Raw genomic sequence first — 21839 nt, 5'->3', positions numbered from 1 at the left:
GGTCCAGCTCCTGCCCCACATCCCCGAGGGATGGCTGATGTACCTGGGAGCGAGGTGCCAGCCCTGGAAGCGAGTCTCCAGCCAGTTTTGGGTTTTAATAGAAAAAAAAAAAAAAAGATAAATTCACAGTGAAATAAAAAAAAAACCAATCCCTGCAGTGCTGCTTGTGGGAGGGAGGCGGGAGCTGCTTTGCTGCGGTCCTGGGCAGGGAGAGGTGACCCCCACGGCCAGGGCCACCCTTTCTTGGGGACAGAGCTCCACCACCCTGCACGCGTGTCCCCAGGGACTCCCGCGGTGAGACCCAGGCATCCTCACAGCGATGTCCCCAGCGTGCTGACGCCAGCATCGTCATAGTCTGTGCTCCCCGGGGGCTGTGTCGGGGGGTCCCCTGTGGCTCCTGGGGGACTTGGCGGGGGGTAACTCCCACCTTAGGGGACAGCAAAGGCCGGTGCCTTTGGGGGGGGTTCTGCTTCGTGTCCCTCCTGCCAGACCCTGGCTGGGGTCTTGCCGCAGTCCCCATGGATTTGCTGCCTGCTCCCTGCCCGCCACCGCGGCCGAGCCCCCCCTCCCCAAGGTGGGTCTCCAGGGGACAGGGCGGCTGTGGCCCCTCTTACCTGTGGGTTGGTCACAGCTCCAGCTCCCCTGTGCCACCCCCTCGGAGATATCCCCGGTGTCGGGAGCAGGGGACTCTTCCGTCACGGCCACGGCATCGTCGTAGCCATCCGGGGGTCCGTGCTCGGGCAGGTCAGGGGTGTCTGGGACAGGCACGGGGGTGGACGGGAGCGAGCTGGAGGCTGTGGCAGGATCCTGGCTGTGCCACCCCCCCCAACTCCGGCCATGCCACCGGGGATGTCCTGGTGGCACTGGGGCAGCGAGCCCTCCGCCAGAGCGGCAGCAGGGATTAATCACCAGGGAAAGGTGCTGCTTTGCTGCACGCTAATGAGTTGAGCTGGGCTCGCCACGCAACGGCGGGGAGGGGGCCGTGTCCCCTTGGCTCCCCAGCCTGGCTACGTCCCCTCTCCCCGGGGGTCCCCACCGTGTTCCTGCCCCCGTGCCCCTACCTGGGGCCGCCTTGAGGTCACCCTCCTCCACGCCGTCCTCGGTGTAATACGGCAGCTTCGTCCCCGACCCCTCCAACAGGGACCCTGGTGGGGGGAGGACGGGGCGCTGGGGGTGGCCGGAGCCGGCACCGCTGCGGTGGGAGCGGGGGACACCCCCGTGCCGCAGGCGTGAGCCTGTGCCGCACCGCCGGGACCTGGTGCTGCGGTGGGGCAGAGCCCCCCCCGCTTCGGGGAGAGCTGCCAGGCACTGGGGGGGGGCTGCACCGACCTGAGCGACTGGGCACCTCCTGGTACTCCGGCGTCAGGGGATAGTCGAGCTCCTCGTAGATGGCGTCGGAGACGGCGTCCGCGGCTCTGCCGCGACCTGAAACCCCAGGCAGCGCTCACCAGGGGCCGTGGGGGTCACCCGCTGCCCACCCCCCTGAGCCACCCCACGGCAGAGGAACCCCCGGGACCCCCCCCCCCCCAAAGCGGCTCTGCCCCGGCACCCACCCACCGGGGACCCACCTCTGCGCCGAACCCAGCCGCGGTACGCCTGCACGGCCAGGGCGCCCAGGGCCAGGCACAGCAGCGACCCCAGGACCACGCACAGGATCGTTGGCACCGGCGCCGTCCTCGCCGCCGCCGGCGTGCTGCCGGTGGGGACAACTGCGGGGACATCGCCAGGCGGCATGAGGAGGGGGACCCCGGCCGGCCCGGCGCGGGGGGGCTGCCGGGACGGGCAAAATTACCTGTGCAAGTGGCACCGTCCAGGCAGCGGCTCCGCGGGGACGGGGTGGGCGTCCCGCTCGTGCCGTCGCCGTCCGTATCGCAAGCGACGTAGGCGTCCCTGCCGGAGCTGCAGGCCTGCAGGTGCCACGGCGCCGAAGGGCAGTGCCAGAGCGAACGGGCCCCCTCCTCGCAGCCCACCCAGGCCAACCAGGCAGGGACCGTATCCCGGGCGGGGTTGACCACCAGCTTCCCCCCGTCCCCGCAGCCCAGCTGCCGGCAGGCGGCGGCGGCCGTGGCGGGGCCGGTGCCGTTGGCGCACACGCGGCCCCAGGTGCCGTTGTAGAAGACCTCCAGGTGTCCGCTGCAGCGGCCGCTGCCGCCCGCCAGCCGCAGGGAGAGCTGCTCTGCAAGGGGGTGCGGGGACGGGGGGGTCACGGCACGGCACGGCCGGGCACCCCCCCGCTCCTCGATCCCGGGGCGCGCGGCACCGACCTGAGCAGACGGCGGCAGCCGCCCCGCCATCGCGCCGGCAGCCGTGCCGTGCCGAGGCCGGGCAGTCCCAGAGAGACGCCTCGGTCCCGGCGCAGCCACCGGTACCCGGCCACAGCGGTCCCGTGCCGGGACCGAAGCGAGCCGAGCCGGTTGCCGGCAGCGCCGTTCCGCAGCCCAGCTGGCGGCAGACGACGGCGGCATCCGACATGCCCCAGGCTTCCCGGCAGACGCCGCGCCACGTGCCGTCGATGTAGACCTCCGCTCGCCCGGCACAGCGACCGGGGCCGTCCGCCAACCTCACCCGCCGGCTGCCTGCGGGGCACGGAGGGGACCGGGCTGGGGCGGCCGATCGGTGCGTGCCGGCACCCCCCCGGCCCTTCCCGGGTACTCACCCGAGCAGACGACGGCCACCTCCTCGGGGCTGCCGGTCGGTACGGCGGCCGTCCCCGAGACGTTGCACTGGGCCAGGTTCTCCTCGGTGCCGGCACACCGCAGCCCCCGCAGCCCCGCGGTGCCCGAGCCTGGCACGCCGTAGACCTTCTCTGGCACGCCACAGCCCAGCTGCCGGCACACCACGCTGGCACCCCGGGCGTCCCACAGCCCCGTCGGCACGCGGGCCCAGACCCCGGGGCTTGCTGCGACCTCCAGCCGCCCGTCGCACCGGCTCTCGCCCTCCACCAGCCGCGGGGGCTCGGCGATGCCTGCAAAATCCCCGGCGGTGCCGTGTGGCCGCAGCACCAGCAGCGTAGCGGGGCCCCTGCTCAGCCCTCCCCTCGCCCCAAGATGGCCCCGCATCCTCCGCTCCCTGTTTTTGGGGCGTCCCAGAAACCCCTTAAGGCTTTTCCCGGCGGTGCCATACAGACCTGAGCAGTTGACGGCGGCGGCGTGGCCGGGGGGGCAGGCGGGCTCCCCCAGCACCACCACGGGGCACTCGCCCGGGTGCCGCTCGCTCCCGTCGCAGCCGAAGGCGTCCCGCCGCAGCGGCCCGTCCCCCCCGCCGAAGAAGCCTCCCGGGGGCACGGCGGCGGCGGCACCGCAGCCGAGGTGGTGGCAGAGGACGTGGGCGTCGGGCAGGTCCCAGCCGGTGGCACACAGGGACCCCCACGTCCCCCCCGCCTCCACCTCCACCCGCCCGGCGCAGCTCGAGTTGTTGCCCACCAGCCGAAAACCTGTGTAGGCTGCGGCAGAAAGGGTGTTGGGGTGGGGGGCTCACACAACAGCGCGGGGAACTCCCCCCCGGCACCCCCAGCACTTACAGGAGCAGATGATGCTGGCATGGCCGGTGCAGCCCCGGCCGCGGGCTGGCCGACGGGCACAGGTGGCGAGGAGGGGCTCGGTGCCGACGCAATTAAACCCCTCGTCCCAGAGCGGCCCCTTTCCCGCCTCAAACCGTCCGGAGCCGGGGACGGCCAGCACCGCGCCGCAGCCCAGCTCCCGGCAGACCACCCGGGCGGCCTCGATGTCCACGCTGTCCTCGCAGACGCCGGTCCAGGCTCGGCCCCGCCGCACCTCCAGCCGCCCAGCGCAGGAGCTGTCACCGCCGACCAGCCGGGCAAACCCTGCCGGGAGAAACAGGGGGGTCGGTGGTGAGGGATGTGCCGGGACTGCTGCGTGTGTGTGTGTCCCCCCGCCAACGCCGGCCGGCTCCTACCTTGGCAGATGACAGCGGTGTCGAAGTCGTGAATGCCCACGTAGGGTCCCCAGCCACGGATCTCGCAGTTCCAGAGGGCGGCCTCGTCCCCACGGCAGTTGATGATGGTCAGGCTGATGGGGCCGTCCACTTTGCCGAAGCGGCTGCCAGCGGCGAAGGCGGCGGCGGCCGAGCCGCAGCCCAGCTGCTGGCACACCACCTCGGCGTCCTCCATGTCCCAGGCGTCATCCGCCACCGAGCCCCAGCGGCCCTGCAGCTTCACCTCCACCCTCCCGGCGCAGGGACCCCCGCCGGCCGCCAGCCTCAGCTCCACCGCGTCTGCACCGGGGCACCGGCACGGCCTCAGCCCTGCCCGGGGATGTCCCGGCACACGGCGGGTGTATCGGCACGGCCACCCCCACCCTCACCTGTGCAGGTCACCCCCACGTCCCAGTTGTGGCCGCAGAAGTGCCGTCCCCAGCCGAAGTGGGGACAGTCCTGCAACATCCTCTCGTCACCCCCACAGAAGAAGGGCTGGAGCCAGATCCGGCCGGTGCCCTGCCCGAACGGAGCGTAGACGGACGCCTTGGCCACCCGGCCGCAGCCCAGCTGCTGGCACACCACGGTGGCCCAAACGGCTTCCCAGTCGAAGTCGTAGTTGCAGACGGAGCCCCACTCGCCATTGTGCTTCACCTCCACCCGACCGGCGCAGCGCCCGCCGCCGTCCACCAGCCGCAGCTCCCCGGTGCCTGCGGCAAAGAGGGTGCTGAGCCCGGCTCAGGACTCGGGGGGGGGGGTCCCTGCCCCGTGGCTGCCCTTTGCCCCGGCGCTCACCCCCGCAGAGCTGCACACACAGGAGCAGCCCCAGCACCCCGACGGGCACCATCCTGCCGTCCCGGACCCCCCCCGCCCTGGTGCGGGGTGGGTGATATATAAGGCAGCGCCGCAGCCGGGAGCCAATGGAGACGGCAGCACCTTTTGAGCCGTTATCAGGCGGGTTATCTCCCGGCTGACGGGGGCCCGGCCTCCAATAACCTGCTCCGTGCCCAAATATGAGGCTCGGCTCCGCTTCTGGCGTCACACACCTCGCCACGGTGGGTCGGCACCCGGATGTCCCTGGGGGGGAGCCAGCCCCCTCTCAGGGCACCTGCGGCCAGCACGGGGCGCGTGGACCCTTCCCACCCGTGTCGCCCTGTGGGGCCGACCCTGCCACCCGAGCTTGGCAAGAACCCAGTCCTGATGGCGACAGGATTCACCCCAAAACCTACCAAAGCCTCTACAGGGCCGCCCTCAGCACCGGCGCGGTGCAAAGCCCGAAGACCCCAGCACGTCGGCACCCATCCTCAGGGTGCTCCGCTCCCCGGGGTACCTGGAGACCCCAGGGGGGGCACCGAGGTGACAGCAACCCCCAGTCTCACCGTGGTGTTTGCAGTTGGCACATCCCCGGCCCCTCGCGGAGGCCGGCAGCACATGGCGGTGCTGCCTGCAGGTGTGCCCCCGCGCTCACCTCGCAGCGCGGGCAGGAAGGAGACCGTTTTCCCCCCCAGGCGGGGACGCGGCGTCGGCATCGACCACACGCGGCTCCCCGGCCACCTGCAGCGTTACCGATAACGCCGTGCTTCTGTACACCGGCATCTGCCCGCGGTGACGCTGCTTGGGGGGGGCATGGAACCAACCCGGTTACGGGGGTGGGGGGTGACAACCGCCTGGTTAAGCCAGGACCGAGCACAGCAAAGACCGATGGGCACAGGGGGTGGAAGGGAAGAGATCCCTCGAGGTCTCGGTTGCATATGAGGACGAGGACGGGGCTAAGCCACCCACAGCCATGGGACCTGGTGCTGAGCGGTGCCGGTGACCATGGCCTGGCCGGTGAGACACAGAGGAGGAGGCGGTGATGCGGCAAGCGGGTTCGCATTGAACGGCTGCAGCTGCGCGAGCCCAGGCAAAACCGCCGAAAGCGCGATAACAGCCCCAAATCGTGACGGCGGTGCAAGGGCCCAGCAACCTGCAGGAGGGCGGCGCGGAGGCAGCCAGGAAACGCAGGTGGCCAAGGGGCCGCAGGCACGCGGTGACAGCCGTTGGTGGGAACCGCCATCTCCCCGCAGGGGCACACCTGCAGGCAGCGCGGTCGGCACCGCCACGTGCCACCGGCCTCCGTGCGGGACTGGGGACCCTCCACCTGCAAACGTCCCCCCGTTTCGCCCCGGGACGGCGCGTGGGGCCGACCCCCGACGCCAGCGTCATCCGGGATGGCGTAGCGTGGACCCGCCACGGCTGCCTGACCCTCGTGGCCCTCCCCGGGGAGCTGTCGGGGATGCAAACCCCGCCGGGACTGGCAAGAAGGGGGGGATGACACGGCTTCGGTGTCCCCCCCCGGAGCAGGAGGTGACCTTCACCGGTGACCTTCACCCACCACACCCCGCGGCCCTTGCAGGGACGTGGACGAGCCCCAGGGCCGGTTTTTATCCCGGAATCCTCCCCCCCTCGCCCCGGTCTCCTGAACGGGAGGGGGTCGGGGCAGGGCGGGAACCGTTTCCCGCCGCCGCCGGGCCTGGCCCCGCCCACTCCCCCCGTAGTCCCCGCCCACTCCCCCGTAGTCCCCGCCCTAGCGCCGAGTCCCACTCCCCGCCGGTAGGGGGCGCCGCCGCGCGGCCGCCTCCTCTGCGGAAAGAGCCGAACGGCGGCGGAGGCGGCCGAGGAGAGACGAGGCGGGGCCGGGCGGGGAGCGGCGGGGCGACGATGGCGCAGCAGGTCGAGCAGCTGCGGGCGGACGGCGTGTACAAGGAGGTGCTGCGGGAGGGCACCGGGCCGCTGCCTGACTTCCGCGACGGCACCAAGGTCAGGGACGCACCGCCGCCTCCGGGGCTTGGAGGGGGGGAGGGCTGGGGAGGGGGGGAGGGCGAGACGAGCGAGGCGCGCATGCGCGGTGTCGTCCTCCCCCCCCCCCCGGTCGCTATGGTGACGGCGCGGCCTACTTCTCCCCCTCAGGCCACTTTCCACTACCGGACGCTGCGGTGCGGGGATGAGGAGACGCCGCTGGATGACAGCCGGGCGCGGGGGAAGCCCATGGAGCTGATCGCCGGCAAGAAGTTCAAGTTGCCGGTGTGGGAAGCGGCGCTGCGGACCATGAGGCCGGGGGAGCGCGCCCGCTTCCGCTGCGACGCCAAGGTGGGGCGGGGCCGGGCCGGAGTGGGGCGGGGTTTTGCGACTCCGGGGGGCGTGGCGTGCGGGTTCGGGAGGCGTGGTCTGCCCTCGGGGGGCGTGGCGTGCGGGTTCGGGAGGCGTGGTCTGCCCTCGGGGGGGCGTGGTGGGCGGGTTCGGGAGGCGTGGTTTGCGCCCGAGGGTGTGGTCTGCACCCCGGGGGGCGTGGTGTGTTGGTTCCAGGGGCGGGGTCTGCGCGCAGGGGGCGTGGCGTGCTGGTTCAGGGGGCGGGGCCTGCGCCGCGCCCACACGTGGGGCAGCCCCTCACCGGGGTGCGAGGCCGGCAGCGTCCCGGTCCCCCCTCGGTGCGGTCCCGGCCCATCACCGCCACCTCCACCCCACAGCACGTGGTGCTCTACCCACTGGTGTCCAAGAGCCTGCGCAACATCGCGGCGGGGAAGGACCCGCTGGAGGGGCAGCGGCACTGCTGCAGCATCGCCCAGCTGCACGAGCACTACTCCCTGGGCTACCCCGACCTCGACGAGCTCCAGAAGAACCCCCAGCCCCTCATTTTCGACATCGAGGTGCTCAAGGTGAGGCACCTGCTCGTGCCGGCGCGGGGAGGGGCGGCTGGGGGCCGCAAGCACCCACCCGGGGTGGAGGCTGCGGGCAGGAGGGGGCTGGGGCTCTGCCCCCGCCTGGAGGAAGGCTCTGCTCTCATGACGGGGTGCCGGCAGGTGGAGGCACCCGGCTCCTACCAGCAGGACCCGTGGGCCATGACGGATGAGGAGAAGCTGCAGGCCGTACCTCTGATTCACAAGGAAGGCAATGAGCTGTACCGGCAGGGCAAGGTGCAGGAGGCAGCTGCCAAATACTACGATGCCATCGCCTGTCTCAAGAACCTGCAGATGAAGGTGGGGCTCCCTGGCCCCTCTCTGGGGTGCACATAGGTCTCCCCGCATCCCTCCTGGAGTGCAGGGCTTGGGAGCTTCCCCTCATGCTCTTCCCTCCGTCTCATCCTGCAGGAGCAGCCTGGCTCTCCGGACTGGATCGAGCTCGACCAGAAGATCACACCCCTGCTGTTAAATTACTGCCAATGCAAGCTGCAGTGCGAGGAATACTACGAGGTGCTGGATCACTGCTCCTCCATTCTCAACAAATATGAGGGTAAGGAGCCGCGGGCCGGCCCGGCCGGCCACGGTGGGTGCCGGTGGGGCGAGCGGCTACCTGGGAGGCCCCCGCCGCGCTCCCCCGGCCCACCAGCTCTCTCCCCACAGACAACGTCAAGGCCTACTTCAAGCGGGGGAAGGCCCACGCGGCGGTGTGGAACGTGGCGGAGGCGCAGGCTGACTTTGCCAAAGTGCTGGCCCTCGACCCCTCGCTGCGCCCCGTCGTCTCCAAGGAGCTGCGAAGCCTGGAAGCCCGCCTGCGCGAGAAGGACGCCGAGGACAAGATTCGCTTCAAGGGCATCTTCTCGCAGTAGAGTCCACGGCCACAGTGGAGAGCCCAACGCTCTCTGAACAGGTTCTTTTAGATATTCCACATGTGGAATGTTCATTGATGTTTATTAATGTTTAATACAAATTTTACTTATTTGAAGTCATTTGAAGTGGCCCGGGAGCTCGCCACGGCCCGGTGACACAGCAGTGCACTGAAGTCGCAGTATTAAGCAGCGTATAGCAATCGCAGCGCACGGTTGAAGCGCAATCTAAAGGCAAAGCTCCTTGCTGGGCTTTAGACTTTGCTCATCGTCACGCCGGGAAGGGACGCGTGAGGTGACACAAGCTCAAGCCTGCTGCTCTCTGCTGAGTTCTTTTATTCGTTGTTTGATGTTTTTATACTTTATGTTGGGCTGAGCCCCTGGGCCTGGCCAAGCTGTTTATGGCCACAGGGTCTCCGGTGCCAAGCCTCAGCCCCAGCTCTTACCCCTGTATGCCACGCCACGTCCTGCATCGTCACGTCTCAAGGCTGCTGCTATCATCCCAAGCCGGTGTTTCCTCTATACTACATCGTCATGTCAGCGTCGTAAATATTTTATATAGAATAACTGCTTGTTACTACTATCTATATAAAACTCTGATCGTGCTATGCCAAGATAAACAAAAGTAAAAATAGTCACAGGCACTTGGTGACTTAGAAAAACTGCTGTTACAGAAATATGAGGTAAAGCAAAGTTGCAGGCAGGCCAGGAACAGGTCGGGGGGAGGGAGCATGGCAAGCCCTGGCCCTGAGGCCTTGCAAACTCACTGCAAACCTGAGCCCCTGCTTGCTGTGGTAAGCGCTCCCCCCATCATGGATGTGTTATAGCTGCTAAATGACTGTTCTAAGGTGCAGAGCCAAGAAAACTCTCCAGCAGGCTTTGTCCTGGGCTCAGCGTGTGAAAGCAGCTCTAATGCACACACAGGCTGTGTCAGTACATGCCCTTTGTGGCCCTGTGCTGCAGGAGCTCAAAGCTGAGCCCACACCGCTGCAGCCCCCCAAAATCCACGGCCCTCGCCCCATGCCCAGCCCAGAGGTGACAGCAGGGTGGCTGAGCCGCCCCGGCCCTGCTCTGCTCACTGAAGCCAGCAGCTTTCCTCCTCCAGCCTCCGTGGTCCCTCCATCCCTGCCCTAACACCACGGCTGTTCCCTTGTGGAAAAGGTTTAGCCGCTCACACGACGTACAGCTTGATGTCAGCATCAACGCGTACTCGAGAGCAGTGGTGCAGCCCAGAGCCACCCCAGGCCGTATTTCTTAGCAGCTTTACCCACCCCACAATGTGTTCTGAATTGCTCGTGACCCAACTACTGTCCCCCAAGGCCACCTCCCTGTGTGACACCGTGGCCCTGGGTCCGAGGCTCGCCAGGGCTTTGCTGGCAGGGGAAGCCGCTGGCATCCGTGGCTGAGAGCGTATAGAGCAGACACACGGGCCCCGGCACCTCGTCTTTACATCGCTTTATTTCACACCAAAACGAAGAGAACAGAGGAACCGCTTTTGAATCCCAGCCCTTCCCCTGCCCCATGGCTGGCGACACCGAACGGAAATAAATAGGTGGGGAGCAGGGAGGTGCTGCTTGCCCTGGGGTGTAGCCCCCCCCAGCGCTGCCCAGGGACAGATGACCCCGGGGGGGGAACACAGCAGTTCCCAGGGGGCAAACCCCACCGGGCACTGCCCAGCAGCAGCTCTGCAGCCCCAAAGGACCAGGGGGATGGGGCAGCAAGGGGGGAGGCAGAGTTGGGGGGCATCAGGGGAAACCCGGGGTGGCTCAGCCCTGAGGGGCTAGCTCTGGCCCTTGGAGGGGGGTCTTGGAGTGCCATCTCCCAGGGCCCCTCAGTCTCAGAGGACCCAGCACCTCATCTCCTTCCTATCGGCTCGGGGTCTGTCGCAGGCTCTGGCCCCAGGTGCTCCTGGCTCAGAAACGAAGGCTGCAGCGGCAGGACGGTGACCTTGCCACCCTCACTCCTCACCCTCCAGCTTGAGGCTGACGCTGCGGGGTTTGGCCCGGGGCAGCCCTGGGGGTGCCGGTGGGGGTCCCCCATCCCGCTCTGCCTGGCTGGAGCCCCGAGACCGCAGGAGCTGGCTCTGCTTGCGTAGGAAGTCGACGGGCGCCGGGCAGCCGTAGGTGCCTTTGCCCAGCACGGGCCGTGGGGGGCCCTTGGGGGAGTGGGCCAGGGCCGCTGCCTCCAGTTGGGCCAGGTGGGCTACGTAGCCCTCGGACAGGAACTGTGGGGATGCACGGACAGCCTGAGCCGGCAGCCTCGGCCATCGCATGTTCCCTGCACCCTGGTAGGGTCAGCAATTGTCCCCTGCAGCCCCAACATGTCCCCAGCCCCACCACCGTACCTGGCACTGGTTGTGGAACTTCTTGACGGCCCGGCCAACGATGTAGATGTGTGCCGGCGCGAGTCCCAGCGAGCTGTAGACGGAGACGTCCTTGGTGGAGCCATAGCCGGCGACGATGGTGATCTCTGCCTGCCCATAGACAGGAGCATTAGGGCAGGGAACGACCCTTCCCGCAGGGACAGCCACCCCCAGGGGACACGGACACCCTTGTTTTACGAGGGATGGTTGCAACGCCACGGGCTGGGAGCTGCCCCTCTGTGCCCTGAACACAGTTGTGGGAGAGGGTGCCAGCTCCACCAGCACAGCGTGGTCCAGCTCCAAACATCTCCACACACGGCTCCCCTGACCCCCGGGATGGAGGGGGTCACAGCTCACGCTACCCCTCCACCACCATCAGCCCCGTGTCCCCACCTCGGTGCGCAGGCTCTGCAGGAAGGCGGCTTTCTGGCGCAGGGGGTCGTGTGTGAGCCCATCGCAGAAGGAGACAGCACCATGGGGGAAGTTGTGCTGGGAAAGCCAGGCCACCACGCGATGCTTCTGCATGTCGGGGCGTCCCGTCACGTAGATGATCATGTAGCCCGAATCCTGCCAGTGCCTAGGAGGGGACACGGGTTGCTGCCAGGAGCCCGTGAAGGGACAGTCCTGCTGGCAGGAAGCTGCCAAGCATCTCCCAACACATCACGCACGGGTGCTGCCTCCAAAACCTTCCTCCTACCAGAGATTTTATCAAGGCTGAAGGCACAGCAGAGCTATGGGGGTATCACAGCAGGCTTCAGGAGTAGAGTATTTCCCCCATGAGAAGGCACCAGCACAGAAATGCCGTGAAAACTCTCTGGGTGAGGGGGTGGCAGGAGATTCCCCAGCTCGTCCATAGGAAGGCAGCCTGGTCCCATGACCCCGCTACCCCAGTTGGGTTGTGGCCGCACCATGAAAGGAGGAGGAGGAGATTGTCCCCCTTACTTTAAGGGCACCTACCGTACGACGTCAACAGCCCCTGCCCGCACTTTGGGGTCGCTGCCCATGATGGATACGCTGGCGGTGAAGGAGCCGTCGATGCTAAACACGACTGACTCGGTGCCCCGGGCCACCACCGTCAGGTACGCCTCGGCGTAGCTGTGGTCCCCCCTGGGGCGGGAGAGCAGGGAGGTTCAGAGGAGGCTCTGCCATGGATTGGGCAGGTCTAGCTCTGCCGAAAGGGCTGGAGGAGGAACCGAGATGGCACTGCACCCCCGCATCTCACCTGACCACCATCCGCACGGGGTAGATGCCGATGGCCAGAGCCTTGTCCGGAGGGATGGTGAAGGTCAGGCGCCCGCTGCCGCTCGTCACCTCAGTGCCATAGTACAGCCACTTCCCCGAGAGCGGCTGTGTCATGATGTAGATGTCCACCTGGGAGAGGAAAAAGGGCTGAGCATGGACTGAACCTCCAGATCCTGCCGCGTCCCCAACCTACAAGTCCTTAAGGCCCTCTCCTACCATACCACGTAGGGTCCACATCCCTTCCCCTGCCGCTGGTGACACCAGCCCCGTGCCCCCTCCTGGACATCCCTGCCATGTTCAATGGGGTCCTGGCAGCACCCGTGATCCCAGCAGTACCTTCTCCCCGGTCAGCGTCACCACGTCCAGGGGTCCGTACATGAAGCGCCCACTGAGGACCTGCGCTTTGCCCTCGCACACGATCACGTCACTGGCCCGGTGGTTGGCCGTCACGTTCTGCAGGGACACCAGGGGTTCAGCAGCTTGTGCCAGGGCCGTGGGGGGGCACCCGAGGAATCCCCCGCAGGGGCACACGGGCCCCACCATCCTGTGGGACCATCCCAGCATCCTTCTGGCAGATGGGAGCAAACCCTCCCAGCTGCATTGGCCCACAGCCAGGGTCTGCCCAGGCAACTGGGGATGGATGGAGCCCGGCACTGCCCTAGCAAAGGGTCAGGCTCCCGATGGCCACGGAGCACATACCCTGATTTTCACTTGGGTGCGCTTGCGCTGCCACTTCTCCCGGGGGATAGCGGGACTGTAGATAGAGCTCTCCTCGCTCTCTGCTGGCTGCGGCCCCTCCTTCTCCATCACCTGCCGAGCGACACAACCCCGGCTCAGCCTCCACTGGCCCCAGCGAGCCGTGCCGCCCATCCCGCCATACCTGGCGCAGGATGAAGGCCACCACGTCGGAGGACTCCCAGTAGCTGGCGTGGAAGAGGTGAGGCAGGGTGATGGTGGGGAAGGCGGTCAGGGCATCGGGGCAGTACAGTGAGTAGTCGATGCGCTTCGGGCCCCACCAGCGCTCCAGGACTGCGGGGAGAGCTGGAATGAATCCGTCCCCGGACCTTATTCTGCATCGCGCATTCTGTGGTACTGGCACGGGATGGGATGGGCAGGGCAGGGACGGCACTTACTCTTGACGACTTCGCTGGTGCTGGCGGGAGTGGGGGGGTCTCCCGGCTCGCTGCCCCTCCAGAAGCCCCCAAAACTGCCAGTGGGGGTGGGGGGGGCAGCCACATCCACCTCGGGCAGGAACAGGGCAGAGTGCATCTGCAAGGCCTCCGCTGTGGAGACACACGAATGAGGACACCCAGAGCCCCCTGGAGACACCAACCACCCTGGGACCTCCCCCCTCCAGCACAGCCCCAAAGGGGTGGTCAGGGCTTGCACATCACCTTCCCTCCCCAACCCAGCTGGGGTCCTGCAGCGCTGTGAGTGCTCTGGCTACCCTGGCACAACACCAGAGCCCGCAACATGCCCCGGGGTGTCCGGGACCAGTCTGGCACGGGGGCTGCTCACCCAGCAAGGAGGAGGTGCCGTCACCCAGGGGGTACTTCTGGTAGCGGGGCACGCTGAGCGGTGGGACGGCGTGGAAGGCTTTGGCCAAGAGGGGCTCCAGGCGAGAAGCGCAGGGGTCGGCCGCGTGGAAGAGGTTGTAGATCTGCTCGCAAGCAGGACGCAGCTGGGCCACTGGGGCAGAGATGGGGAGGGGGTTTCAGGGCTGCCCAGCAAGGAGCCTGAGGGCTGGCGGGCACAGGGCAGCGCAGCCGGGAGCTCAACACCCAGGGGGGAGGAAGCAAGACCCAGTGAGAGGAAAGGTTTGGGGGGGCAAACCCAGGGCACCAGGCACAGAGCGGGGAAGGGGATGCTCGGGCACACACCAACACCGACACCCAGGCAGCCAGGGCTGGGTGTGCAAGGGGCTCAAACCCAAGCAGGGGTCTTTGGGGAGGTCCTGGGGGGGCTCAGGCTTGCAGGGGGCGGGGGGAGCACGACTCGGGGATGAGGGCTCGAGCCCTGCGGGGAGGGTCGGGGGCTGGCACCACGGCTGGCGGGGGTCCTCACCATCCAGAGCGGGCATGACGGTCTTGCGCAGCGCGAGCACCAGCCCCAGCGGGGAGCCAAAGAGGAAGAAGCCGGATACCTTAAAGTCGAGGCGAGTGCCGGTGCCCTCCGTCCCGTCCAGCGCCGCGGTGCTGCTCCGCGGTGCCTCTGCCTCCAGCGGGGCCTCGCTGGCCTGCAGGCTGGGACAGTGGGGCTGGTGGGCATGGGGAGGGACAGTGCCATCCCGCCCCCACCACCCCGGGGGCAAAGCTGTGCCTGGCACAGCCCCGTTAGCCTGGAAGAGCTGCTGGAAGCAGGGGAGCTCCAGCAAGACACCCCCAGGGCAGGCTGCCCCCATGCAATGCTCCTTCCCAGGCTGGCGCAGGTGGGAAATTCACCCTTTCCGTAAAGCACAAAATTAGTTGGGAGATCAGCAGAGCTCCCGCGGGGACGGGCCACGGCACAGCCGACCATCCCCCTTGCTCTCACCTGCACGAGGAGCTGTGATGGTGGCTGTCCCCCTGCTCCCGGCAGGACGGCTGTGCCCCCAGTTCAGGACTGGCCTGGCCCGATCCTGTTGCTCCGTCCGCCCCATCAGCCAGCGGGTCCCTGCCGCCACACAGCTCGGGGGAGATGGGCTCCGTGCTCTGCGGGGGGAGAGGCAGCGAGTGCCCGGCTTAGCTGCCACCGGCACCCCTGCCAACCCTGCACCCCAGCTCCCAAGGGCACTAACCGCCTTCCCACCCTCCCCGATCCCGGCCGGCAGCAGGGTGCCGGCACTCACCAGGCTGCCGCGGCGGCTGCTGCTGCGGCTGCCCCCTGATCCCGTCCGGCTCTGGCAGAGCGCGTCGAAGCCCAGGATGCCGCCCACACAGTCCCCCAGCAGCACCACCTGCGGACGGCATGCACCCATGCCGAGGGCAACGAAGGACAGAGCCCCCAAGCCCTACCGCACAGTGGCAAAGCGGTTCCCAGCGGAGGCGAGCCCCAGCTGGAACCCAGAGCAAAGCTTGCCCCGAATCCCCCAAATTCCCCTCTCACCTGGCCGCAGAAGCCGGCCCCCTCCCCGGAGTGCAGGAAGGTGCTGTACGCCTGGTTGGCGCGGGCGATGACGGCGCCCACAGCGTGCTGGTAGCTCCCCGAGGAGGTGGCCAGCAGCGGGAGGGCTGCCAGCGGGATGTGGTCCTGGCTGCTGGACAGGCTGTCCCTGTCATGGCTGTAGGGGCTGAGCCTGAGATGGAAGCAGGAGAGAGGATGAAGTGGGCTGCCCCAGTATCCCCATCCCACCGCACGATGCTTGCCCCGGGATGCTGCACCGGCAGTTATCCCCATCCCATCGCTTGTCCTGGATACCACACCGAGAGAAGGAAAGTCCCATCTCTAAGGCCACCACCTCCCTGGTCCCCTCCTACAGCTCTAGGGTGGTCTTCCAGGACAACAGCCCCCCATCCTCGCCCCGCGGCACAGTACACGGCCCCGGCACACAGCGCTGCCATCCATACTTGGAGACGAGGGCGTAGGCAGCGGCGCAGATGGGCGGACAGGGCACCAGGCGCAGCGCCACGTGCCCCAGCGCCTCGGGGAAGTGGACGCGGGTGACGGCGTCGAAGGTGGCCGCCAGCGTCTGCACGTCCGCCTGCTTGGAGCCCGGCTCGCCCGCTCCCTGGTCCAGGATGTTACCGCTGTGGAGGATGAGGAAGAGGGCGTGGATCCGGCACGCTTGCCCCGCGCTCTCCGCCGAGCCCCCCTGCGGGAAGGAGAGCGCTGCTGTCGGCACCTGTGTCGGGGTGGGGGGCACGGACCGAGGGAAGGGACGAGGCAGGGCACACACCTCGGGGAAGCTGGATGCCCCCAATCCTTCGCCATCAGCCTTGGCGGCGCCGGCTCCGTCCCCTGCGAACGCATGGCCCCGGTGAGCCCGGCCGGGGTGTCCAGGTGGAGACTGACCCCCTTCCAGGACACCCATGCTGGGGTTTAGGGCCAGGGCCCCCCCCCCCCGCCACTCACCCAGTGCCTCGTCCAGCTCCGACGGCCGCTCCAGCGTGTCCAAGAAGTCGTTGGAGCTCCACTTTGTCATCTCCTTCGCAAAGACCTCGTCGCTGTCGGACAGGTCCTCTGTGGCGGCAGGGAGGGGACCGTGGGCAAGGAGCCCACAAGGGCCCCCCCGCCAGGCGCATCCAGCCCTCCCCAAGCTGGTGCCTGGTCCCTGCCACTGAAATGCTGTGCCGTGACCGCGGGGCTGCCCTGACATACCGTGAGCATCGAAAAACTCCTCTTCGGAGCTGTTCTCGGAGTCGCGGGCAATGTTCTGCATCCGCCACTCAGACAGGCTCTGAGGAGACACCCCCCCTGCCACCAGCACGGGGTCAGCACCCAGACCCCCCCCCCGCCCCACAGCAAGACCCCACTCCTGCTCCACAGCTCCCCCTTGTTCCTTCACCCAGAGACCACCGGGTCACCCAGAACCCCCCAGACCAGGGAAGAAAGGGTCTCCCCACACATCTATAGAGAACGGTAGCAGCTGGAGGGCTCAGGGTCCCCATCCCACCCACGCAGGACCCGGTCTCTCACCTCCATGCTGGGAAGAGTAGGAGGACCGGGAAGAGGTGGACCACTGCTTGGCAAAGGTATCATCAGGGGAGGCATCGGCCACCCCCTGCACCTCGGCCCCCTCCTGCCCGCTGGCACCCCCCGGCTCCGGCCGCCCCTCGGGGCTGGGCCCGGCAATGGGGGGCTCCTCGACCTCCCCGCACTTGGCCATCTTCTGCGCCAGCATCCGCGCCGTCTCCTCCTCCAACTGCCGGATATCCTCCATCGTCAGGTCCGTCCACTCGTCCTGCCAGCACCAAGCCTGGCGGTGGGCGCGCAGCATCACCTTCCGCAAACCTGCGACGGGGAGGGTGCGGGGGAGAGCGAGCCCAGCATGGCCCCGGGGCTCCCCAAACCTGCCCCCCTCCAGCAATGCCAAGGTGCCGGTGGTCGAGGGCTCGCCGTTGCTGCCCTGCACTCACCCACATCGTGGATGAACTGCTCGATTTTGGACTGCATCCCCCAGTAGCGAAACTCCACCTTGCAGAGCTTATAGGCGCACATCAGTGGCCCGCCGGCAGCTGCCTCCAGCCAGTCATCCCCCAGTGGGCCCCGGCCCGTCTTGGCCGAGTGGTAGAGCTTGGGGTCCTCCTCGGGCTTGTATTCCCCGGGGGAGATGGGGTCACGCACGATGTCGATGGTGTCTGCAGGGGGGAACAGCACTCGTCACCCTGCAGCTCTCAGTGAGGGGACGCGGGCAGGTGGGAGCCCCCCTCGAGCAGGAAAAAAGGGGAAAACCGCACAAAAATCAGAGGGGGCACCCAGCAAATTATTCCCGCAAGCCGCACGTCCGACACAGCCAGTAGCAAACACTCTATAACATCAAAGGCACCCTCGGGTGCACGCGAACACGTCCCCTTGGGTGCACACGCGGCTGTGAAAGGCGCGGGGGGAGGCGCGGAGGCGACGGGGCGTGCGAAGAGCCGGGGCTGACACACATAGGCGCATTAGGCAGGAGATTTGGCAGCTGGGAGAGCGGCCCCGGTGACCCCGGGGGACGCAGGGGCTGGTGCTGAGGACAGACGGAACGAGCAGCTCGGCGCAGTGGTGAGGCCCGCCAGCTGCCCCCACTCCAGACCCAAGGGTCCCCCAGTAACAGGGCACAGAGCACAGCAAAACCACCACATGACCCAGGAGAAGCCCCCGTCGAGCCAGGGGGTGCGATGGCAATGTCCCCCCTTCTCCCCAAAACAGGGGTGGCCTCCCCAAAACTGGAGGGGGTGCTCACAGAGGGCACCCAGGAAAACATCATCCAACAGACCTTGGGGGGCTGTTCAGGCCCAACCCTGCACAAAACCTCCTGCAGTCTGGCTGCTCCAGCCCCATCTCCAGGCCAGCTCCTTCCAGCCCAGTATTGGGGGGTCCTGGGGGTGTCCCAGGGCACCCCACTGGCCCCCAGGACCTTCCCACAGAGCTGTCCCCAGCCAGACCCCCCAGTCCATCCCCAGGCTCTGCCAAAGCCTGCATTTATTTGCCCCCATTGACACCCCCGAGGTGCCTGCTGGCCTCTTCCTCCAGCTTGGGCCAAAAAAAGGGGGAAAAAGGACTTTTAAGGCTCAGAAAGTGTGGAACTGTTGCAGGGCACATGCTCTGAAGCAGGGCTTTTCCTGTGGCAGGTAGCTGAAATGCAAAGTGCCACAACCCCTCCAAACCTCCCCAGCCTGCAAAACCCACCACAGGGTGGGAAAGCAGCACCCACAGCATCCAGATTGTGTGGCAAACGCAAGCCCTTAAATCAGCGCCTGACGGGCTGGCCGAGCAGCCTGGATGGTGGCACGCTGCAGTCAGCAGCGAGGAGCCGGGATAGGACCTGCCAGCCCCAAGCAGCTCCCGGCAGCGTCACTCACACGACGACCGGTGGATCTGTTTGCTTCTACTGCTGTGAGAAAATTGGCAAGGACGCAGTTACACCCGTGGTTCGTCCCGACAGTCCAAACCACGTTACTCTGTTGCCCTTTGAAACGCGAGATGGGGTTTAAATCTGTCGGTGTTACGGGATGCTGGGGTGAGAGCTGGCAAAGAAAATCCCAGCAGGGTCAGCATCCAGACCAGTCCCACCTCAGCACCGCTCCCCACGGGAGACAGCAGCTATCCGAGACGCAGCGCGCCCTGCGGAAAGCCCACAGGACAGGCACCGGCAGGGAAAATCAGGCAGGGCAGCAGGCAGCGGGCACAGGGCCGTGCCCTGCCTGCTATCCGCTTGGCCTCGGTTGCTGCCTGGCAGTGGCAGGGGCAGAATTTGTCCCCCCCAGCCCAAGCCACCAACATCCCGGCCGGACGTCCCCAGTGCCGCAAGAGCCAATGAGAGAAATAGGTCAGATGAATCATTTCCTCCAAGTGCCTATTTTAGGCCTCCATTTTAAGAGGCAGCGCGTCACGCTCTGCACTCCAGCGCCTAAAACGACCAGATCGACACCACCAGGAAAGGGAGGCCACAGCAGCCGGGGCCAAACCCACCGGCGAGGGAGGAATCCCACCCCGGGCTCCCAGCTCTGCCCGCCGGTCCCTCTGGCAAGCAGCGGAGGGACCCGGACCCAGAGAGCGATCTGGAGCAAAGCCCTGGGGAGCAGGGGAATCAGGGCAGGGGGTGGGAAAATGGGGACACGCTTCTCCAGCTCCCCCGGCTCCAGCTGATCCGAAACGCCCTGCAGGAGCCCGGTGCATGTTCCCACGCACACCCAGAGAGGGGCTGGGAAGGCAAAGCCGTGCCAGACTGCGTGGGACAGGGGCTGGGACATGGAAGGAGAGGGGAGAAGGCTGGCACCGGGAAGGGGAGGGCTACAAACAAGTATACAGGCAAGGGAAGAACACAGAGGACAAAATTGCCCCCCAAAACATCTTTAATGCGGACTCTAGCAGCGCTGCCAAGGAAGCAGGCAGGGAGCTCAGGGCAGGGAGCTTGGGGCACAGGTGCCTTCCCCTGCTGGGGTCCCTCTATAGCTGTCCCCAAAACACGAGGGCCGGCAGAGAGAGCAAAGCCAAGTGTGTTGCAGACGCTGAGCCCCTGCAGCCAGCAGGGAAGCTGAGCCCCTGGGGCGCTGCAGCACACCCACACACCCAGCTCGGGGAGCACCGCGTGGGAACCCCGGCAGGCATCAGGTCCTGCCCAGCGCCTCGAGCCAGACTCGCGGCGGCCGTACGCACCCAAAATCCTCTGCCTTTTCTCAGCCGCGCTCAGGTTGAAGACGTTAGTCTGCTGGCCCGCGTCCGGCCGGTAGTACGTCTCAATCTCAATGGAGAACTTCTCCACGAAGGGGCAGGTGTACCTGGGGGACATGCAGGGATGGGGCTGAGCCCGGTGGCACAGTCGGCCCTGCAGCCCACCCTTCAGCTCCACCAGGTCCCACCTGGTGCGGGTGTAAGGGTAGGCATTCCAGGATTCCTCCTCCACCTGCAGCGCAGCCTTAGGGAGCAGTGCCCGAAACCAGCTGGGGATATGGGAGCCAACGTGGTAGATCTTGTGGGTGTACTGGCCGCTGCCACCGGGGCCATCACTGTAGGGCCGGTTGGCGAGGATTTCCACCCCGCTGCCCTCGCCGCTTGACTCCTCCCGGCTCTTCTTCTGTGGAGAGAGCTGCCGGGTGAGCACGGCCCCCCCAGCACCCCCTAACCCTGAGACCCGCACACCCTTAAGGCCTGGCACCTCACAGGTCCCCGGGGTCCCTGTACCCTCCTGCAACCCCCAGTCCCTGTGTGTTTACACCCCCCAGCCCCACACCTGCTCCCAGGACCCCCTGCTTGGCTCGGTGGCCCCAAACCCACCCAAACCTCACTGACACCCCTGCACCCTGCCAGTCCCTTGGGGCCAGCCTCAGGCCCTACACAGTCCCCTGCACCCCCCTATACTCAGCCCCTCAGCCCCCTGCACCCCCAAGTTCCCCATGCTCAGCCCCACAGCCCCCTGCACCCCCCAATCATCTGTCTCCCATGCTCAGCCCCCCAGCCCCCTGCACCCCCCAGCTCCCCATGCTCAGCCCCACAGCCCCCCACACCCCTCCAGGCTCCATGTCCAGCTCCACAGCCCCTTGTACCCCCTCAGTGCCCAGACCCCCATACTCAGCCCCACAGCCCCCTGCACCCCCCCAGTGCCCAGACCCCCATACTCAGCCCCACAGCCCCCTTGCACCCCCTCCCAATGCTCAGCCCCCCCATACTCAGCCTTACAGCCCCCTGCACCCCCCCAATGCTCAGCCCCACAGCCCCCTGCACCCCTCCAGTGCCCAGACCCCCATACTCAGCCCCACAGCCCCCTTGCACCCCCTCCCAATGCTCAGCCCCCCCATACTCAGCCCCCCAGCCCCCTCCTCCTCCAGCGCTCAGCCCCCGGCCCCCACCTGGATCATGTAGAGCTGGGCCACCTGGTACTCCTCCAGGCTCATGGGCAGCAGGATGTGGTACTCCTTGATGAGCATGGCGGCGGGGGGCAGCGCCTGCGGGGGCGGCCGTCAGCCCGGCTCGGCTCGGCTCAGCCCGGCCCGGCCCGGCTCGGCCCGGCCCGGCCCGCTGCGACGCTCCCGGGCCCGCCCCGCTCCCATGGCAACGCGCCCCCCGCCCGCTCGGCCCCGCCCGCCCGCCTTCGGCTCTCTTCGGCTTCCTTCGGCTCCCTTCGGCGCTCTTCGGCTCCGCTCGCCCCCGGCGCTGCCCGCCCCCCCCGCCCGCCCTCCGCGCCCCGTCCCCCGCCGAACCTGCGCTGCTCTTCGGTTCGTGACATCACAGCCCGTTCCCACGGAGACGGCCGTGACGTTTGGGGGGGTGGGGGGGGGCGGCGCGTGACGTCAGAGACAGGAAGGCAGCGAGCGCCGCTGCACGGGCACTCCGCGTGTGCCGGTACCGGCCCCCCCCTTCCCTCCCCCCCAAGCCCCGGGTAGGGTCACCGCCACCACCGGGCTCGGGAAAAATGGGGCTTTTATTAAAAAAAAGTCCCCTTTTTTTAAGTGTTAGAAGAAGGTTTTGCTCATTCCTGCACCCCTCTGCCCGGGCACAGCTCTAGGACCCCCCCCAGTGCAGCTCTGAGCTCTTCTCCGGTGCCCCCAGCACCGGCTGCAGCCCCCAGGCCACTGACACCCCCCCCCACCCCCCCGCGGCACT

The 21839-nt window shown here is 67.4% G+C and overlaps 3 protein-coding genes across 11 annotated transcripts; 1 reads left to right on the top strand and 2 right to left on the bottom strand.

Annotated features, from left to right (window-relative positions):
* Nucleotides 1-130: 130 nt before the first annotated feature.
* On the bottom strand, nucleotides 131-4717 carry LOC142040456 (antigen WC1.1-like). 2 transcript variants are annotated; one of them, XM_075048407.1, is made up of 12 exons: nucleotides 4323-4717; nucleotides 3916-4233; nucleotides 3521-3823; nucleotides 3128-3442; nucleotides 2657-2965; nucleotides 2265-2576; nucleotides 1793-2176; nucleotides 1569-1709; nucleotides 1330-1425; nucleotides 1062-1145; nucleotides 615-755; nucleotides 131-427 (listed from the first exon to the last, which is right to left on the bottom strand). In XM_075048407.1, the coding sequence occupies exons 1-12, from the start codon at nucleotides 4399-4401 to the stop codon at nucleotides 312-314; spliced, it is 2598 nt and encodes an 865-aa protein (XP_074904508.1). In that variant the 5' UTR covers nucleotides 4402-4717; the 3' UTR covers nucleotides 131-311. The 2 variants fall into 2 exon arrangements, with proteins under 2 accessions (XP_074904508.1, XP_074904509.1); XM_075048408.1 differs by lacking the exon at nucleotides 131-427 and having other exon boundaries at nucleotides 600-755; nucleotides 1793-2171.
* A 1805-nt stretch (nucleotides 4718-6522) lies between these two features.
* On the top strand, nucleotides 6523-9153 carry AIP (AHR interacting HSP90 co-chaperone). 3 transcript variants are annotated; one of them, XM_075048415.1, is made up of 7 exons: nucleotides 6540-6732; nucleotides 6883-7062; nucleotides 7440-7628; nucleotides 7773-7949; nucleotides 8061-8202; nucleotides 8313-8559; nucleotides 8636-9153. In XM_075048415.1, the coding sequence occupies exons 1-6, from the start codon at nucleotides 6634-6636 to the stop codon at nucleotides 8516-8518; spliced, it is 993 nt and encodes a 330-aa protein (XP_074904516.1). In that variant the 5' UTR covers nucleotides 6540-6633; the 3' UTR covers nucleotides 8519-8559; nucleotides 8636-9153. The 3 variants fall into 3 exon arrangements, with proteins under 3 accessions (XP_074904518.1, XP_074904516.1, XP_074904515.1); XM_075048417.1 differs by having other exon boundaries at nucleotides 6523-6732; nucleotides 8061-8194; nucleotides 8313-9153; XM_075048414.1 differs by having other exon boundaries at nucleotides 8313-9153.
* Nucleotides 9154-9961: 808 nt separating this feature from the next.
* Nucleotides 9962-21483, bottom strand: PITPNM1 (phosphatidylinositol transfer protein membrane associated 1). 6 transcript variants are annotated; one of them, XM_075048374.1, is made up of 24 exons: nucleotides 21437-21483; nucleotides 21086-21181; nucleotides 20099-20313; nucleotides 19896-20017; nucleotides 17174-17395; nucleotides 16734-17048; nucleotides 16416-16511; nucleotides 16170-16277; nucleotides 15994-16055; nucleotides 15665-15909; nucleotides 15204-15393; nucleotides 14947-15054; nucleotides 14652-14809; nucleotides 14184-14362; nucleotides 13638-13808; nucleotides 13253-13402; nucleotides 13000-13148; nucleotides 12819-12929; nucleotides 12456-12572; nucleotides 12100-12248; nucleotides 11835-11984; nucleotides 11271-11454; nucleotides 10860-10988; nucleotides 9962-10739 (listed from the first exon to the last, which is right to left on the bottom strand). In XM_075048374.1, the coding sequence occupies exons 2-24, from the start codon at nucleotides 21161-21163 to the stop codon at nucleotides 10473-10475; spliced, it is 3675 nt and encodes a 1224-aa protein (XP_074904475.1). In that variant the 5' UTR covers nucleotides 21164-21181; nucleotides 21437-21483; the 3' UTR covers nucleotides 9962-10472. The 6 variants fall into 6 exon arrangements, 5 of the variants coding, with proteins under 5 accessions (XP_074904475.1, XP_074904477.1, XP_074904476.1 ...); XM_075048376.1 differs by lacking the exon at nucleotides 21437-21483 and having other exon boundaries at nucleotides 20143-20313; nucleotides 21086-21364; XM_075048375.1 differs by lacking the exons at nucleotides 14947-15054; nucleotides 21437-21483 and having other exon boundaries at nucleotides 21086-21364.
* Nucleotides 21484-21839: the final 356 nt, after the last annotated feature.

Source organism: Buteo buteo, chromosome 16 (genome assembly GCF_964188355.1).
Source record: "Buteo buteo chromosome 16, bButBut1.hap1.1, whole genome shotgun sequence".
Classification (NCBI taxonomy): domain Eukaryota; kingdom Metazoa; phylum Chordata; class Aves; order Accipitriformes; family Accipitridae; genus Buteo; species Buteo buteo.
Note: the sequence above shows the minus strand (reverse complement) of the source record. Positions and strands in the feature narration are given on the sequence as shown.